This window comes from Megalobrama amblycephala, linkage group LG2 (assembly GCF_018812025.1).
Source record: "Megalobrama amblycephala isolate DHTTF-2021 linkage group LG2, ASM1881202v1, whole genome shotgun sequence".
Classification (NCBI taxonomy): domain Eukaryota; kingdom Metazoa; phylum Chordata; class Actinopteri; order Cypriniformes; family Xenocyprididae; genus Megalobrama; species Megalobrama amblycephala.
This window is the reverse complement of record NC_063045.1, coordinates 42611348-42626335: the sequence shown is the minus strand read 5'-3', so window position 1 is coordinate 42626335 and position 14988 is coordinate 42611348. Positions and strand designations below refer to the sequence as shown.

General features: G+C 37.8%; 1 protein-coding gene across 1 annotated transcript in view; it reads left to right on the top strand.

Annotated features, from left to right (window-relative positions):
• LOC125259171 (5-hydroxytryptamine receptor 7) overlaps positions 1-6477 on the top strand; it is a 10814-nt gene extending 4337 nt beyond the window's left edge. The window contains exon 2 of the mRNA XM_048176618.1: positions 3384-6477. Coding sequence (XP_048032575.1) covers positions 3384-4134 — 751 coding nt within the window. The 3' untranslated portion in view covers positions 4135-6477. The remainder of the gene's footprint in view (positions 1-3383) is intronic.
• The last annotated feature ends 8511 nt before the right edge of the window (positions 6478-14988 follow it).

Here is a 14988-nt window from a genome sequence, read left to right as displayed (position 1 = left end):
AAAGGGATAGTTCACCAAAAATAAAAAATACTGTCATCATTTACTCACCCTCAAGTTTGTTGTGTTGAACACAGTTGATGGGCCCCACTGACTTCCATAGTATGAAAAAAAAATAAAAATACTACTATAGTCAATGGGGCCAATCAACTGTTACCGACATTCTTCTATATAGCCCTATCTTCTTTTGTGTTCAGCAGAAGAAAAAATCATATAGGTTTGGAACAGCTTGAGGGTGAGTAAATGATGACAGAATTTTCATTTTTGGGTGCACTGTCCCTTTAAGGCTTCATTTAGAAGACGAATGCAAAAAATTACAAAATACCAACTAACCAACCAAGGTTGGTAAATTTGAACAGATCCTCTTAATAAAACTATTCACAAAAGGGGTTTGAAGTTCAGATGATACTGAAAGTACAGTTGTCCCCTCAGAATATTTATTTCTGTGTTTGTTTTCGACTACTGCTGTTCTCTCAAATTAATTAGCTCTGATTCATTTGACAGTTCAAGAGTGCCTTTCATTACACATAACTGAATGCTGAGGTGCAAATTCAGTAATATTGTTATAACAATCCTGCCATATTAAGACCTTCAACTTTGCTTTGATCTGTTTTTTCGCTTTTGTCTGCCCATCATGCATCAGATTCAGACAATCAGCTGCTACAACATAATAACTGGTTTCCGAAACCTACTGAGCTGCTTCGTTGCATAGGCAGCTGCCTTCTAAATGAACATCCTAATTGTCATGAAATCTCATTTGGAATGCTACAAAAGGCATACAAATGGTGCTCCACTCAGAAGACTGCATTTGATTTCAGTTGCAAATGACTTATGATTGCAATTTAGATTGCGATTTATAATTGATGTTAGCATGTTGCTAAGCTGACAGCGCAAAACTCAATTAAGCATACAAAAACACTATGCTAATGTTATCTAAAACTAAACTATTAAAATAATTTCGTTAACTGAAATAAAGCTGAACTAATAAAACACTGGAACTGATGGACACATTTGATTCTTCTTATTTGTTCCCCTTTTGGAACTTTTTTTGTTTTGGAACAGAAGACTTAAAGGTATTTCAATCGGTTTTGCAACAGCAAATGTTGTTTGTTGCAGCAGCGGATCGGATGCTATGCTATGATTACATCACTGCCCAATGACTGAAGTACTCCCACACTTAAGTGCTTGCTGATGATACTCAGAATGAAACGCATTCATTCATCTGTCTGTCTGAATGAAAGTTTGTTAATTTAGCATTAGCTGCTTTTGTTTGGTGTACTTTCTCTAATGACCGAATAATGGCATTCAACTTCGGTTCAAACATTTTGTAACTACCAATGTCTGTCCTTGCAGTCCGCTGTAATCCTTTTGCTTTCCATTGCTTGTATGGTTCTCAAAACAGTTCTGATTCATTGAGGGTCACAGTAACTTCCGCTCATTTGTTTGACCTGCCATTGTTAGCATCAGCCGCCTAATCTTGAGAAGTGCCTCAGACTACATTGTTCATCTCACAAACCCACATATGAACCGAGTACTGTTTTTAATCCAGTTATTACTTCCTGTTTTCTGAGAGGCTTCTGCAAGTGCTGTGTTTCATCCAGTATGACAGGAGACACAAAGAGCAAACTGGAGTGTAGACAGTACTCAACATCAAAAGATGCCTACTTTGCTGATTTAAGCTCTTTGATAGCACTGTGGATGATGATATGAAGAGGCTTTTAGATATCTGCATATCATGAGTGGTACTTGCTAATACAAACATCACTAATACTATTGCTCATATGTAGGGTTATTTGAACAAACCTTTTTTTTTTTTTTTAAGTAAATAAATGAATAAATTAATGATTTATTTTTTACTTTTAAAAAAAAGTGGCTTTTTTATTTTTATAACCTCCAAATTATATGGGTAAATAGTCTATATCTTAAACTAATTATGTTTTAATTGTCCGTAGAATAAAATTAAATAAGCTAAAGAGGGCACTTTAGCATCTAATATGAAATGTCTTCATGGTTTAGTGATTTATTTGGAGTTTCTGTGTAGGTGAATGAAAGGTTTTAACTACCTTAAGTGTCCGGTCCAATAAGTGTGTCTCTAAGCCCTTCCTTGATCAGAGGGATTCTCATGCGTGAAATGAAAGCTTTTATTTTTAGAGGTGGGCAGGGGGATAGAGACTTTCTGCTTTGGTAAAGAGAAGCCAATGTACCGTATTATACATTCAAAATTTAGACCCATAGAACCTTTAGTTGCGCTTAAGTCTCTTGAAATGCTCACTGCAGTGAAACAGATTTTGATGAAATCAGATTTTGATGAATGAATGCAGTGATTTGTGGGAAATCTCTAGAGAATGTTTTTTTTTTTTTTTTCCCATTTCACGGATTTAAACTCACATCACCAAAGTTCAACATGTTGGATCACAATAACCCTTAAGCCACAACTTTATAGGTGCGTTTCAGTCTCGACAATAATGATGTGGACAATGAGATCAGTTAGAACATCTGTAACAGAGGCTATATTCCTTTTTTCATGTCCTAAGGTACCTATAAACACTATTACTTGGTGACTTGACAGGACAGAGCAAAGAGAGATGCAGCAAGAATTATTGCTAATGCAAACATTACATATTCATAATTATGGGAGTTCTTTTTGAAAGCTTTTGAAGCCATCTAGAGTGAATCTCATGCTGTCTGAAACTTTTTGACAAAGCCATCACGTTGAACATCTTGATGCAAGTTTAACACACACATAGAAATGAATTTTTCCCCTGACACTGAGTGCATTCAGAAAAAATTAACAACTGATTGTGAACCCAATCAAATAATGATCTTATATGTATATGAATCCAAATGGAGTGTCTGAAAACTGAGTAGGTACTACATTTGATGAGGATTGAAGTCACGTGACTTGCGCTGTCAGTCGATTTACTATTCAGAATCTCAGCAATAGTAGGTCATCAGGTACTTTACGCCTAATGTTTTATATATACTGTGTTTTTGGATTTACTACACATTTCACATACTGTTTTTCACCTATATGGTAGAGGTGTAGGCATATTTGGACACAGGGCCAGTTTGAGCAAGTTTTAAATATCTTTAGGGTGAAAAAATATTCTACTTTTGTGGACTGGGTTGCTTGATTGGATAGTCTGACATGCCAAAGATTTAGCTGTGAACATGATGTTTTTCACTCAGTTTATTTACGAAATTCAGGACAGTAGGAATTTCTTGGGTCTGGTGCTTTTGAGGTATTTTTTGCCATATCTGGCATATTACAGGGTAGGTGCGAGATCTTTTGGTTCAGTTGTTTTGAGGAATGCAGTTCTCTGCTAAAACGTCAAACATGTCAATTGAAGTTACCTCATTAAACACGTTATCCTCTGTTTCTGCAGATACCTCGGAATCACTCGTCCTTTGACCTACCCAGCGAGACAGAATGGACAGCTGATGGCTAAGATGATAGTCGGCGTCTGGTTGGTGTCGGCATCCATCACTCTACCTCCATTTTGCGGATGGGCTCAGAATGTCAACACTGCGGGAGTGTGTCTGATCAGCCAGGATGTGGGCTACACCCTCTACTCCACCGCTGTGGCCTTCTACATCCCAATGGTGGTCATGCTTTTCATGTATTACAAGATTTTCAAAGCTGCCCGCAAAAGTGGGGCCAAACACCACTTCGCCGCACTTCCCCCAATTCCGTTGGCCTGTCCCGAACCAGCGCTGGCTACCGTAGAGGGGCTCTGCATGCAAGGGATTAAGAACCCTGCAGCTACCGAGGAGTTTTCCACCCTCTCCTGCCTGTTGAACCGCGAACGCCGGAGCGCCTCTATTTTCAGGCGTGAGCAGAAGGCAGCCACTACTCTTGGGGTGATCATGGGAGTTTTTTTGTTCTGCTGGTTGCCGTTTTTCCTCTTCACCACAGCACGGCCGTTCATTTGCGGGCTGCTCTGCAATTGTGCCCCCGTCTGGCTGGAACGGGTACTGCTGTGGTTGGGCTACACCAACTCGCTCATGAACCCTTTCATCTACGCCTACTTCAACCGAGACCTGCGTTCAACTTATAAAGACCTGTTACGCTGCCGTTATCGAAACATCAACCGGCGACTCTCGGCTATGGGAGTGCATGAGGCTCTAAAACTCTGACTGCCCACAATCTGTATATGGTGTGAAAAATGTCCTCTTGACCCCTCTAAAGATCAAGAAACACAGTTTGGATGGAATTCACTGGGAATCACAATAAGTCAGATTCATCAAAACATTTACTATAACTTTACCTAAACATGCCTTTACCCACATTTTTTAGGAACTCCAAAACATGGTTGCTTCATGGTTGTTCTTATCTCATGTTTGTTTTTTGTTAGCACTATCGGTTGTGTTTAGGAAGGGTCCCACACAGCAAAAGAACTTCGCGGCCATCGTGGCTTCCGGACCGTATCCGCGAACGGACCCGTATCGGCGTCTACTTGCGCGCAGTGACAGATCCGCAACGAAGGCGGATCGCGGACCCGCCGTGGCTCCGCACTGAATCCGCGATTAAAACCTTACCTCCGTGGCGGGTCCGTTTGGGACCTGCAAATTGATACAACCATTACAGTAAAGGCGCGTGCGCGTCCACAGATCCGACATTGGTCCGCTCAGGATCTGCTAATTGACAGTAGAATTTACGGCGCCGCCCGGAGGCAGAGCTGATCCTCTGGGCGGTGCCAAAACGAATGTGACAGTCACGCGGGTTTGGCGACTTGAATGCGGATCCGCCTAGGAGTCTCCTGCTGTGTGGGGTGTTGCTAGACCCTTAGGCCTATTACTGAGCATGAGCCCCAGTGAAATACTGCTGTGCCCCTGTAACACATTACTGATAAATCCTCATCTTTCAATAGAGATTACAATAAAACAATCATAAAGAGCGCTGGATGAGGCAGATATTTACCTACAGTCCGTGCTTAATTTGAGCCGGTGTCCTGACATTTCATCTTGACAGAACACCGGATTCTGTTCTGGAAAATGTCAGATTTTGAATTTTTGCATTCCAGCATTTCTTTTAAATGATCTGGCATTAACAAGTGCATTACATGGTGACAGTGCGTGCATGTAAAAGACAGAGCAAGACAGAGCAATCACGCGTTTATGCAGATGCATTTGGAAGTTGCATTATGGCCCTTAGCATATATATTTTTGACCAATCTGCTTTCTTAAGTACAAAATCACTCTCATTGGTTGGTGCTTACAACTAATTGTTTTGTGCAAAGTAAAGCGTGAAGTTTGGAGAGAGTGTATATTCCTGACAAATTATTCTAATAAAAATAAGTTAAAATCGCCAAAATGTCAAAAAGACAGTCAAGCTTGTTTTCATTTTCCATATCCACGAGTAAAGCTGATTGTGTTTCTGATCAAAAGAGATCCCGAAGATGGAACTGCTAATACGAATCAGGACATGAGCAATGGGTGTTAGATGTAGTCAGAATCATGTAAAATCGATGTAATGGAAGAGGCAACAATGTCAAAGGTGAGAGAGAATATCCCTGATCAACGAAATAATATTTGGTCTCAACATATGTAGTTAGGTCTAAGCAGAAACCTATGAATGCTGTGCCATCACCGTTTAGTGACGTCATTATATGTTCTGGGAAAACTGAAGCTGTATGGTCAGTGTTGGTCACTGACTTTTAATTGCAATTATTTGGCAATTATTATTTTACAAATTAAGCACTGCCTACAGTCCATTTTAGGAAACTTAGAAATCTATTCTATCGTTTGTCAGCGATTTCAGCTTGTGAACAATTCTACTGCAGGAAAAGACAGTTTATATATATCCATAACAGTATCAAAAAAGAGTATCAGGAGGCCTTTGCCCCAGTAATGATGAAAGGATAAAAACACCCTGGGTTTAGGATGTTGTTTAGTATAGGTCCAGTTGTATGTTATTTTCAAACTCGATAGAGCATTAATCTTTTAGTGCCACTCACCTGACATTTAATTTCTGAACTGCCGTGATGTTTACAACAACCAAATAAATAAAACACTGCCAGATTCACAATCTGTTTCAGAAAAAACTGAACATTCTTTTAGCACAGCTCACTGGACATTGCTTTGAAAGTGCAATGACATGCAAGAAGCAACGTAAAAAAGCAATGTAATATCACTTTGCAGAAATGTCGCCACAGGCACGTTTTTCCAGTGAGCTCGGGTTGAAAGTTTCATGAACACACATCCAACAAGCCCTTTCTTGTTAATGTACTTTTCACTGTTCATTCTGTACATTTCCTGTTTTTACACTACATTGCAACTTTGTCTAATCAGCCTTCTGTGATAATATCTGCAACACTCTTCATGTGGAGGTCAAAGCATGATGCTTGTGTTGAGCGGTGTGCTGAAGCCTGATCCAAGTCATGTGAAAGACCTTAGAGGGTTAGTTCAACCAAAAATGAAAATTCTGTCATTAATTACTCACCCTCATGTCACTCTACACCTGTAAGACCTTCGTTCAGCTTCGGAACCCAAATTAAGATATTTTTGATAAAATCCATGAGCTATCTGGCCTCTGATAGACTGCAACACAATGACCACTTTCATAGTCCAGAAAGGTAGAAAAGACATCACTAAAATAGTCCATGTGACTACAGTGGTTCAACCTTAATGTTATGAAGAGAATACTTTTTGTGTGCAAAAAACAAAAAAAACGACTTGATTCAACAATTTTTTCTCTTCCAGTTGACATAGTAAACACAGTGCAGTGCTTCCGGGTTCTACGTCCAAATGCCGGCTCAGTATTGGCCGACGCTGTTCACGTGAGCAGCACGATGCATGCGTGTGATGCTGACGCAGGAGCCGGCCAATACTGAGCCGGCGTTCTGACATAGAACCCAGAAGCACTGCACTGTGTTTACTACATTAACTGGAAGAGAATAAATTGTTGAATAAAGTCGTTTTGTTTTTGTGCACAAAAAGTATTCTCTTCATAACGTTAAGGTTGAACCACTGTAGTCACATGGTCTTTACTACCTTTCTGGGCCTTTAAAGTGGTAATAACGTTGCAGTCTATTGGAGGCCAGGAAGCTCATGGATTTCATCAAAAATATCTTAATTTGTGTTCCGAAGATGAACAGCAATATGGAGCAATTTGGAGCAATATGAGGGTGAGTAATTAATGACAGAATTTTCATTTTTGGGTGAACAAACCCTTCAATGCACATCTCCCTATCTGTTGTGCTTCTGTAGAGCCTTGAATTTACATGCGATTAATGATAAATGACAAAACATAATATGATCTTTTCTTAAAAAATGAATACAGATAAATTCATACACAAGAATTCAAACAAATAAATAGGTTAAAAAATAAAAACAAATTGATGAGGGTACTAATTTAAGATTTTCAGCAATTGCTACATCAGAAGTTTAATGCATAGCTTCAGGTTCTGTGTAAATCTGCATGGAAGTCTATTGCTTTATTAACCCTTTAAAAGTGTTGTGGCTTTTTTTTTTCATTTAAAAATAAATGTGTAGATTTTAGACCTGTAGCACATTGTATTATTGTCCTTTGTTTTAGAATTGCACTTTTACAATGTACAAATGTCTTGTTGTCTGATGTAATGTAATCTGAACGGCGAAAGACATTAATTCACAAAGAGTTTCAAGAACTTTATATAGAAAGATTGTACATATATTGTGACCAGATGTGCTAAATATTCCATTTATAATTTGAAATTCTTAGTCAACACCACATGTCAGAGAGCTTGTATCAGTATTCTGCTTGTACTTGCTGTGTTTGTAATGTAAGATGGTGTACAAACCTAGCTATCTCAATACTCATGTTTTCTTAATAAATATTACCCTAATGAATATTCGACTGCACATGTATTTCATTAGCATGCACTAGAAGTCCAAGTGTCTTCTATGCTTGTTTACCATGTGTGAATATGATTAGTGCTAATGTGTTTACTTCAAGTCAGCATTTTATATGAAAATGGCTGAAATGCAGAATATATACTGACTAATAGCAGGTTTTGCACAGACAAGCACCACTAAGCAACCATTTAGAAAACCACTGAGAACATCCTGGCAACCACCTAGCAACATCATAGCAACAACATAGCAAAGTGCCAAAAACACTCAGGTGCGAACAATACACTTTTTGTGCGGTGTTTTTTGTTCTTTGTGCTTTTTTTTTTTTTAATTATTATTACAGAATGACTGAAGAATACAATACAGGATACAAACAGACAGATCTGACACACACCATAACAGACCATAACATACATTACTGCAATGTATGCTGCTCGATCAATTAATCTGAAACACGGCCCTGTAGAATTTACACTTTATTTCATATGAAAGCAAAATGGACATTATAATAGCAATATGCCAAATTTATCGGAATCAAATGAAAGGGAGTCTTCGAGAGCTTGAAATGGAATCAAATTGATTCCCAGTCCTGTTATATCTCTAACTCTTCATTGTTTTTTGAGAAAAGTTGGACATACTAGATCCATCCTAATAAGTGTAGGGCCTCTGCGAAACAATTTTGCAGAGCGTGCAGATGAAACATGACAGCTGCATCACAGAGGCACTGAAGAACCACACACATCTACACCATGAGTAGAGGTGTGATGAAGCTGCAAGATGCATCATTTAGCACTAGGAAACAGTGCAAGTCTGCTGCTCAGAATCATCACGTAACTTTTTTGAGTGCTGCTCAAGGCCTTCTGCACATACTTTCACTTGTGTACAGAAATGTAAGTTCTGAATTAGATCTTCTCACTTGAGGGTTAGCCATCTGCCCTGGTTTCTCCATGCCACAACATTGCTAAATTGAAGTGACAGCTTCTGCCATCTCCATTTCCCCTTCTGGGCGATAAAGACACATTGAACTTTGCTTAAAGCTGGTATGAAATGGAATTTGCTATAGGCTTTTCTTCTCTATTTTGATGTATATCCAAGTGAAACGAACAAGAAAAAAGGTAGGGCGGGACTTGATTTTGTTCACTGGGAATTTGTCAATTCCCACTATTGGTCAATCTCATGTGAGTGACAGGTTGTCCTGCTCTTGCGCCAGGAAGCACATCATCAGAGAAAAGATGTCACTGCAAGAGGGAAGGAGTTATTAAGCATGTTTGCGATGAACTACACTAGCCTGCCACCAGCTGGTGAGATCTATCGGTTGCAGGCGGGGAAGGTGTAGCCTACAGAGATGGCCATCAGGTAGGACACTACGTATTTTCCGTGGTGTGCTGAACCAACGTCATTCATGGCAGACCACGCAATTTTTGCGTTGATTGTAGCCGAAAAAGTGGATGCAATTGAAATTTCCATGTTTTGAATATCAGATATTCAATATCAAGATTTGTTAAATACAGGAACTTGTCTAAGAAAAAACACGCAGCACATCACAGAATTGTGTGTCGCCATCAAGGCTTTCGCAGTCGATTTTGAGCAACTGCAGCACCTGACCTTGGCAGCTGGTCTCGTTTTGCTCTCGCGGTACTTGGCACGTGATCGTAACGCAGCTGCAGCGCTGATCAAAGTCGGACAAATTTTCTAACCAGAATTTATTGCTTTTGTCAGCCGGCAGACGATCTTTGCAGCACCACATGAAGTCGAACAAGCCTATTTTGATTAAAGATTATAAGGGCACATGATTTAAAAAAATATATAATGATATGCACAGATAAAACATTTAATTAATATGGCAATATTCCATAAAATAACAAGAATGTCAATTTTGATTTCATGGTGACTTTAACCAAAGTCCCTTTAAGACAAGTCGTTTCACTCGGCGGCCATCTTTGAAACGCCTCTCGGGCATCCTGGGCATCATGCAATCTCTTTGAATGGGGAACATCAAATTCTCCAAAACTGTTCGCCAACCTTACGATTAAATTTCATATTTGAAATCACCAATGAAATCTAACAACAACCTGCTCATAAATTTAGTTTCTAAACGCTCGAATCATGACAAAAAAATTTTTTTTTTTTCAGGCTGGATCAAGCTAATGTGCATGCGCAGACCTAAATGCGCGTCTCTTCGGAGGCTCGCGTCTGACTGTTTCTATAGAAACCGGTGATTCTAACGGCCGCTGAAGTGACGCGATGACTTTACCAGTCGGCGATTGGCTCTTATTTAGAAGGCGGGACTTATTCCGCCATATTGCGCGTTACACTTTCTCCCATTCAAAACAATACGAGTGACACGTCTTGTGTTATTCTATAGTTTTTGCCTTAACGTACCTTAAAGTGTTAGTTCACCCACTGCTTCGAAGCTTTACGAATCTTTGTTTCGAATCAGTGGTTCGGATCGCGTATCAAACTGCCAAAGTCACATGAACTATTAAAATTCCGAAACACTTATGACGTAACGAAGCCATCGGATTACATAAAAAATATCTTAATTTGTGTTCCGAAGATGAACAAAGGTCTTACGGGTGTAGAACGACACAAGGGTAAGTAATAAATTACATAATTTTCATTTTTGGGTGAACTAACCCTAGCATAGGAAGACAACATTAGTGGGGTTTTGGTGCGTTTTGCAACATGCAAAATCAAGATGTAAGGCTGCCTGTTTTTGCTTCATCATCATTCTAAAAAAAAATTAAAATTAAAATTAAAAATGAGATGATGATAGATGATGATGATATTTCAAAGTGTTTCAACACTCAACAGCCCTCATTTAGGAAACGTGAGCAGAATGAATTTCTGTGTAAAACAACACAAGTCATGCATACATATAGTACTAGTCGCACAAATAATCAATTAAATTTACAATTTTGCATCTGCTTGACTAGGCTCACAGTATGTACTGTGCTTTGAGTGATCTGGTCACAGTCAAATCAACATTACGTGCATTTACAGTAATTAAAATGGGATCAAAGTGGAAGGGGCGAAACTTAAAAGTGGTTCAGTTTGAATTTATGCTGCTTTACGGGGGAATTAGGCTTACTTCTGATATCTTTGCAATGACGTTCGTCTGCACCCATACATACAAAGTTTCATTTGCCTAATTGTCATTCACGTCTTAAAGCTAATGCTCATTAACGTGCTGCAAAAGCATGAAATGAATGGAAAAATACATAGCAGATAACCGTGTTCGTATGGGCCACGTTAAAGATAAGCACAATGGAGCACTGGTAAAATCGGACATACTGAACCAGGCTGTCTCGGAACCGGGAAGTCTATAGAGAGGTGCTGTTTTTTTCAGTGCACTTGACTTCCCTGCGGCTATCCTTTGTCTTGATCTGACTCATAGGCGGTCATGTGACCTGTCTACAGTCATTCTATTGTGGGAGTAAAACAGCCAGAAGCCCATTTAGACCACCAGAAAGTGAAAGGTATGGCAGCAAAGTCTAATGACCTGATGGGCCACCTGGGGGTTTGCCGTTTTAATCACACAATGGAGATCTGCAGCAGCGCTCCTGCAAATCCAATTCAGCTCGACATTATGGACAGGTTGTTATATGAGTGGGTGCAGCAGGAGAGAGAGGTGAGTCGTTACGAATAGTAAGTAGAAGTAAACTTCCAAAAGTGTGGGAGAAGTTAGTTAGACAGTTCTCAACATTTTGACATAGGCTAAAACATCCTGATAATAGCTACACTTAATTTGTGTTTTGCTTTTGTAACCTATTATGCTGAAGATTTTAATGCAAAAATACGCAATTGTTTTATTTTATTTTATTTTTTGCATTAATACTGTATAATGCCAATTTTGGCATTTGCTTTTTTTTCTTCTTTTTTTTTAATTGAACCCTACAGTACATATAAGTATAAAAAAATTATATTACTGTATTGTCCATTCTGTGACTATATATATATATATAGTCACAGAATGGACAATACAGTATTCAGATGTCCAGAAGTACTGAACACTGCTGACACCTTGTGTTCGGTTATGTGAAAAACAGACTAACAAAGGAAAACACTTTTCATAGCTGCCAGTGCCTGTTATTCTCTAAATAAGCAGGTAATTAGGTTTTGTGAAAGATAAATGGGTATACACTAAAGTGTCTTTATCTACTAAGTAGTTTATAGGCTACTACTTTGTGCTTAATACTGTGGTGTCCTCATTTATTGATTAAAATCAGTGTGTACTTGGAACAATGACAGATCCTTTTTCTTTCACTATAAAATAGTTCTAATTCAAACCATGCAAAACATTAAAGGCCAGTTAATTGGTACACTTTAAGTTATCTTATCATATACATTGAAGAAACATGTAAATGTAAAATTAATAGGATTTATTAAGAGATGTAAAAAAAAAAAAGATTTTAAAAGATGATTTTTTTAAAAGAAATGTTTAATTTAATTCAGTATAAAATTTTAACATTATTACAAAAAGATTTGTATTTCAAGTAATGCTGCTTTTTAAACTTTTTATTCATAAAAAGAATCTTGAAAAAATGTATCAGTTTCCACAAAAATATGAATACGAAGCAGAACAACTGTTATCAACATTGATAATAATAATAATAATAACTGTTTCTTGAGCAGAAAATTAGCATATTAGAATGATTTCTGAAGGATCATGTGACACTGAAGACTGGAGTAATGATGCTGAAAAATCAGCTTTGACATCACAGGAAAAAAATACATTTTAAAAATATATTCACAAAGAAAACAGTTATTTAACAATATTACTGTTTTTTACTATATTTTTATTGAATAAATGTAGACTTGGTGAGCATAAGAGATTTTTCAAAAACATTCAAAATCTTATTTCTTAGCAAATTACAGACCCATTTCAAATCTTCCCTTTATGTTTAAAATACTTGAAAAAGTTGTGTCTGCTCAATTGTGCCTCTTCTTGCAAAAAAAATTATACCTATGAAAAATTTTAGTCAGGATTCAGGCCTCATCAAACTGCACTCGTTAAAATTACAAACGACTTACTTCTAGCTTTTGACTAAGGCTGTATCTCATTACTAGTGTTACTTGGTCTCAGTGCTGCGTTCGACACTATAGATCATAAAATACTCCTAGATCGACTACAAAATTATACTGGTATTCAGGGCCAGGCATTATGGTGGTTTAGATCATACCTATCAGACCATTACTATTGTGTATATTTAAACAGGGAAAGATCTAAGCCCACATCAGTACATTATAGAGTGCCGCAAGGATCTGTGTTAGGCCTTCTGCTATTTTCAGAATATATGCTGCCACTTGGTGATATTATAAGAAAACATGGAGTTAGTTTCCACTGATATGCCGATGATACTCAGTTAAATAGTTAATCACGACCAGACGAATTCTGTAAATTATCCTAATTGACAGAGTGTGATATAAAACATTGGATGACTAGTAATTTTCTTCTTTTAAATTCAGATAAGACTGAAGTATTACTTATTGGACCAAAAACTTGTACACAGAATCTCTTAGACTACAATCTGCATTTAGAGGGATGTACGGTTACTCCATCCTTGACAGTTAAAGACCTGGGTGTTATATTAGACAGCAACTTGTCCTTCGAAAATCATATTTCATATGTTACAAAAATAGCCACCTCAGAAACATTGCTAAGCTACGGAATATGTTATCTATTTCTGATGCAGAAAAGTTAGTTCATGCATTCATGACCTCTAGACTAAATTACTGTAATGCATTACTAGCTGGTTACCCTGCTTCCTCAATAAACAAGCTACAGTTAGTACAAAATGCAGCTGCTAGAGTTCTTACCAGGTCAAGAAAATATGATCATATCACACCAATTTTAACATCTCTACACAGCAAAATCCCCAGAGTTAAATCAACTCTGCTCAGATAACATATGGTCCCTCTCTATATAGTGTTAAAGTAGCACTGAAGCAGAGTTAAAGTTAATGAGATAATTAAGTGATTAAGTTATGAGTGAGCATTAGTGATGAACACCTGCTGTTAACAAGCAGAATCACTGAAGAGAAACACAATATCTACAAAGGACTTCCAGCCACAGCCTTGGATGAAATCAACTGAAGATAAAAGACATTAAATCTCTCAAGATCTGAATAAACAACTCCACAAACAGCATATTATTTCATTAACTTTAACTCTGCTTAAGTGATATTTTAACACTATGTAGAGAGGGACCATATGTTCTCTGAGCAGAGTTGATTTAACTCTGGGGATTTTGCTGTGTACACTGGTTACCTATTAAGTTCCGTATCAGTTATAAAGTATTGCTTCTGACCTATAAGGCCCTAAATGGTTTAGCTCCTGTGTAGTTAACCGATCTTCTTTCGGCCTACAATCCTTCACACTCTTTAAAATCACAAAACTCTGGTTGTACCTAGGATATCTAAGTCCACTAAAGGAGGGAGAGCGTTTTCACATTTAGCTCCTAAACTCTGGAATCGCCTTCCTGATGATATTTGGGGCTCAGACTCACTCTCCCAGTTTAAATCTAGATTAAAGACACCTCTAAAGACATCTCTTTTGCCAAGCATTCACATAATGCATCTCGTAACCTTGCACTCCAGTTATATCAGATCAATTGCACATGACTATCTTTGCTTAATGAACATTATCATTATGAACATTATGAATTAGCTATTTGCTTCTCTGTTTTATCTCTGGAGAGTACATCAGCTCCAGTTTGGATCCTTATGAAGACTTCAGATGCCTCAACACCTTTGAAGAGATGACCCCAACCCCTGCAAGGATTTCAGATGACGCAAACTCTGGATCAACATGCACCATTCCAAATTTTTATATATATCCTATTCATTGTTTACATGTTTTCATTACTTCCATGAGCTCATTGTTTCTATCTTAAATGAATACATTGTTAGCTAACTGTGTTATTTGTATATGTACATTTCTGAAATCACATCATTTAGACAGTCATCTCTGATAACAGATTACTCTAAATTGTAATGTTGACATGTATTTTCTGTAAAGCAGCTTTGAAACTATTTGTATTGTGAATTGAATTGAATAGAACCAAAACTTTTGAATGTTAGGATTCTATTTAACAATACATCTGTGCATAGTTAGCAGAATATTAATGCAAAGAAATTTTCTTTCCCAGTGAATTTG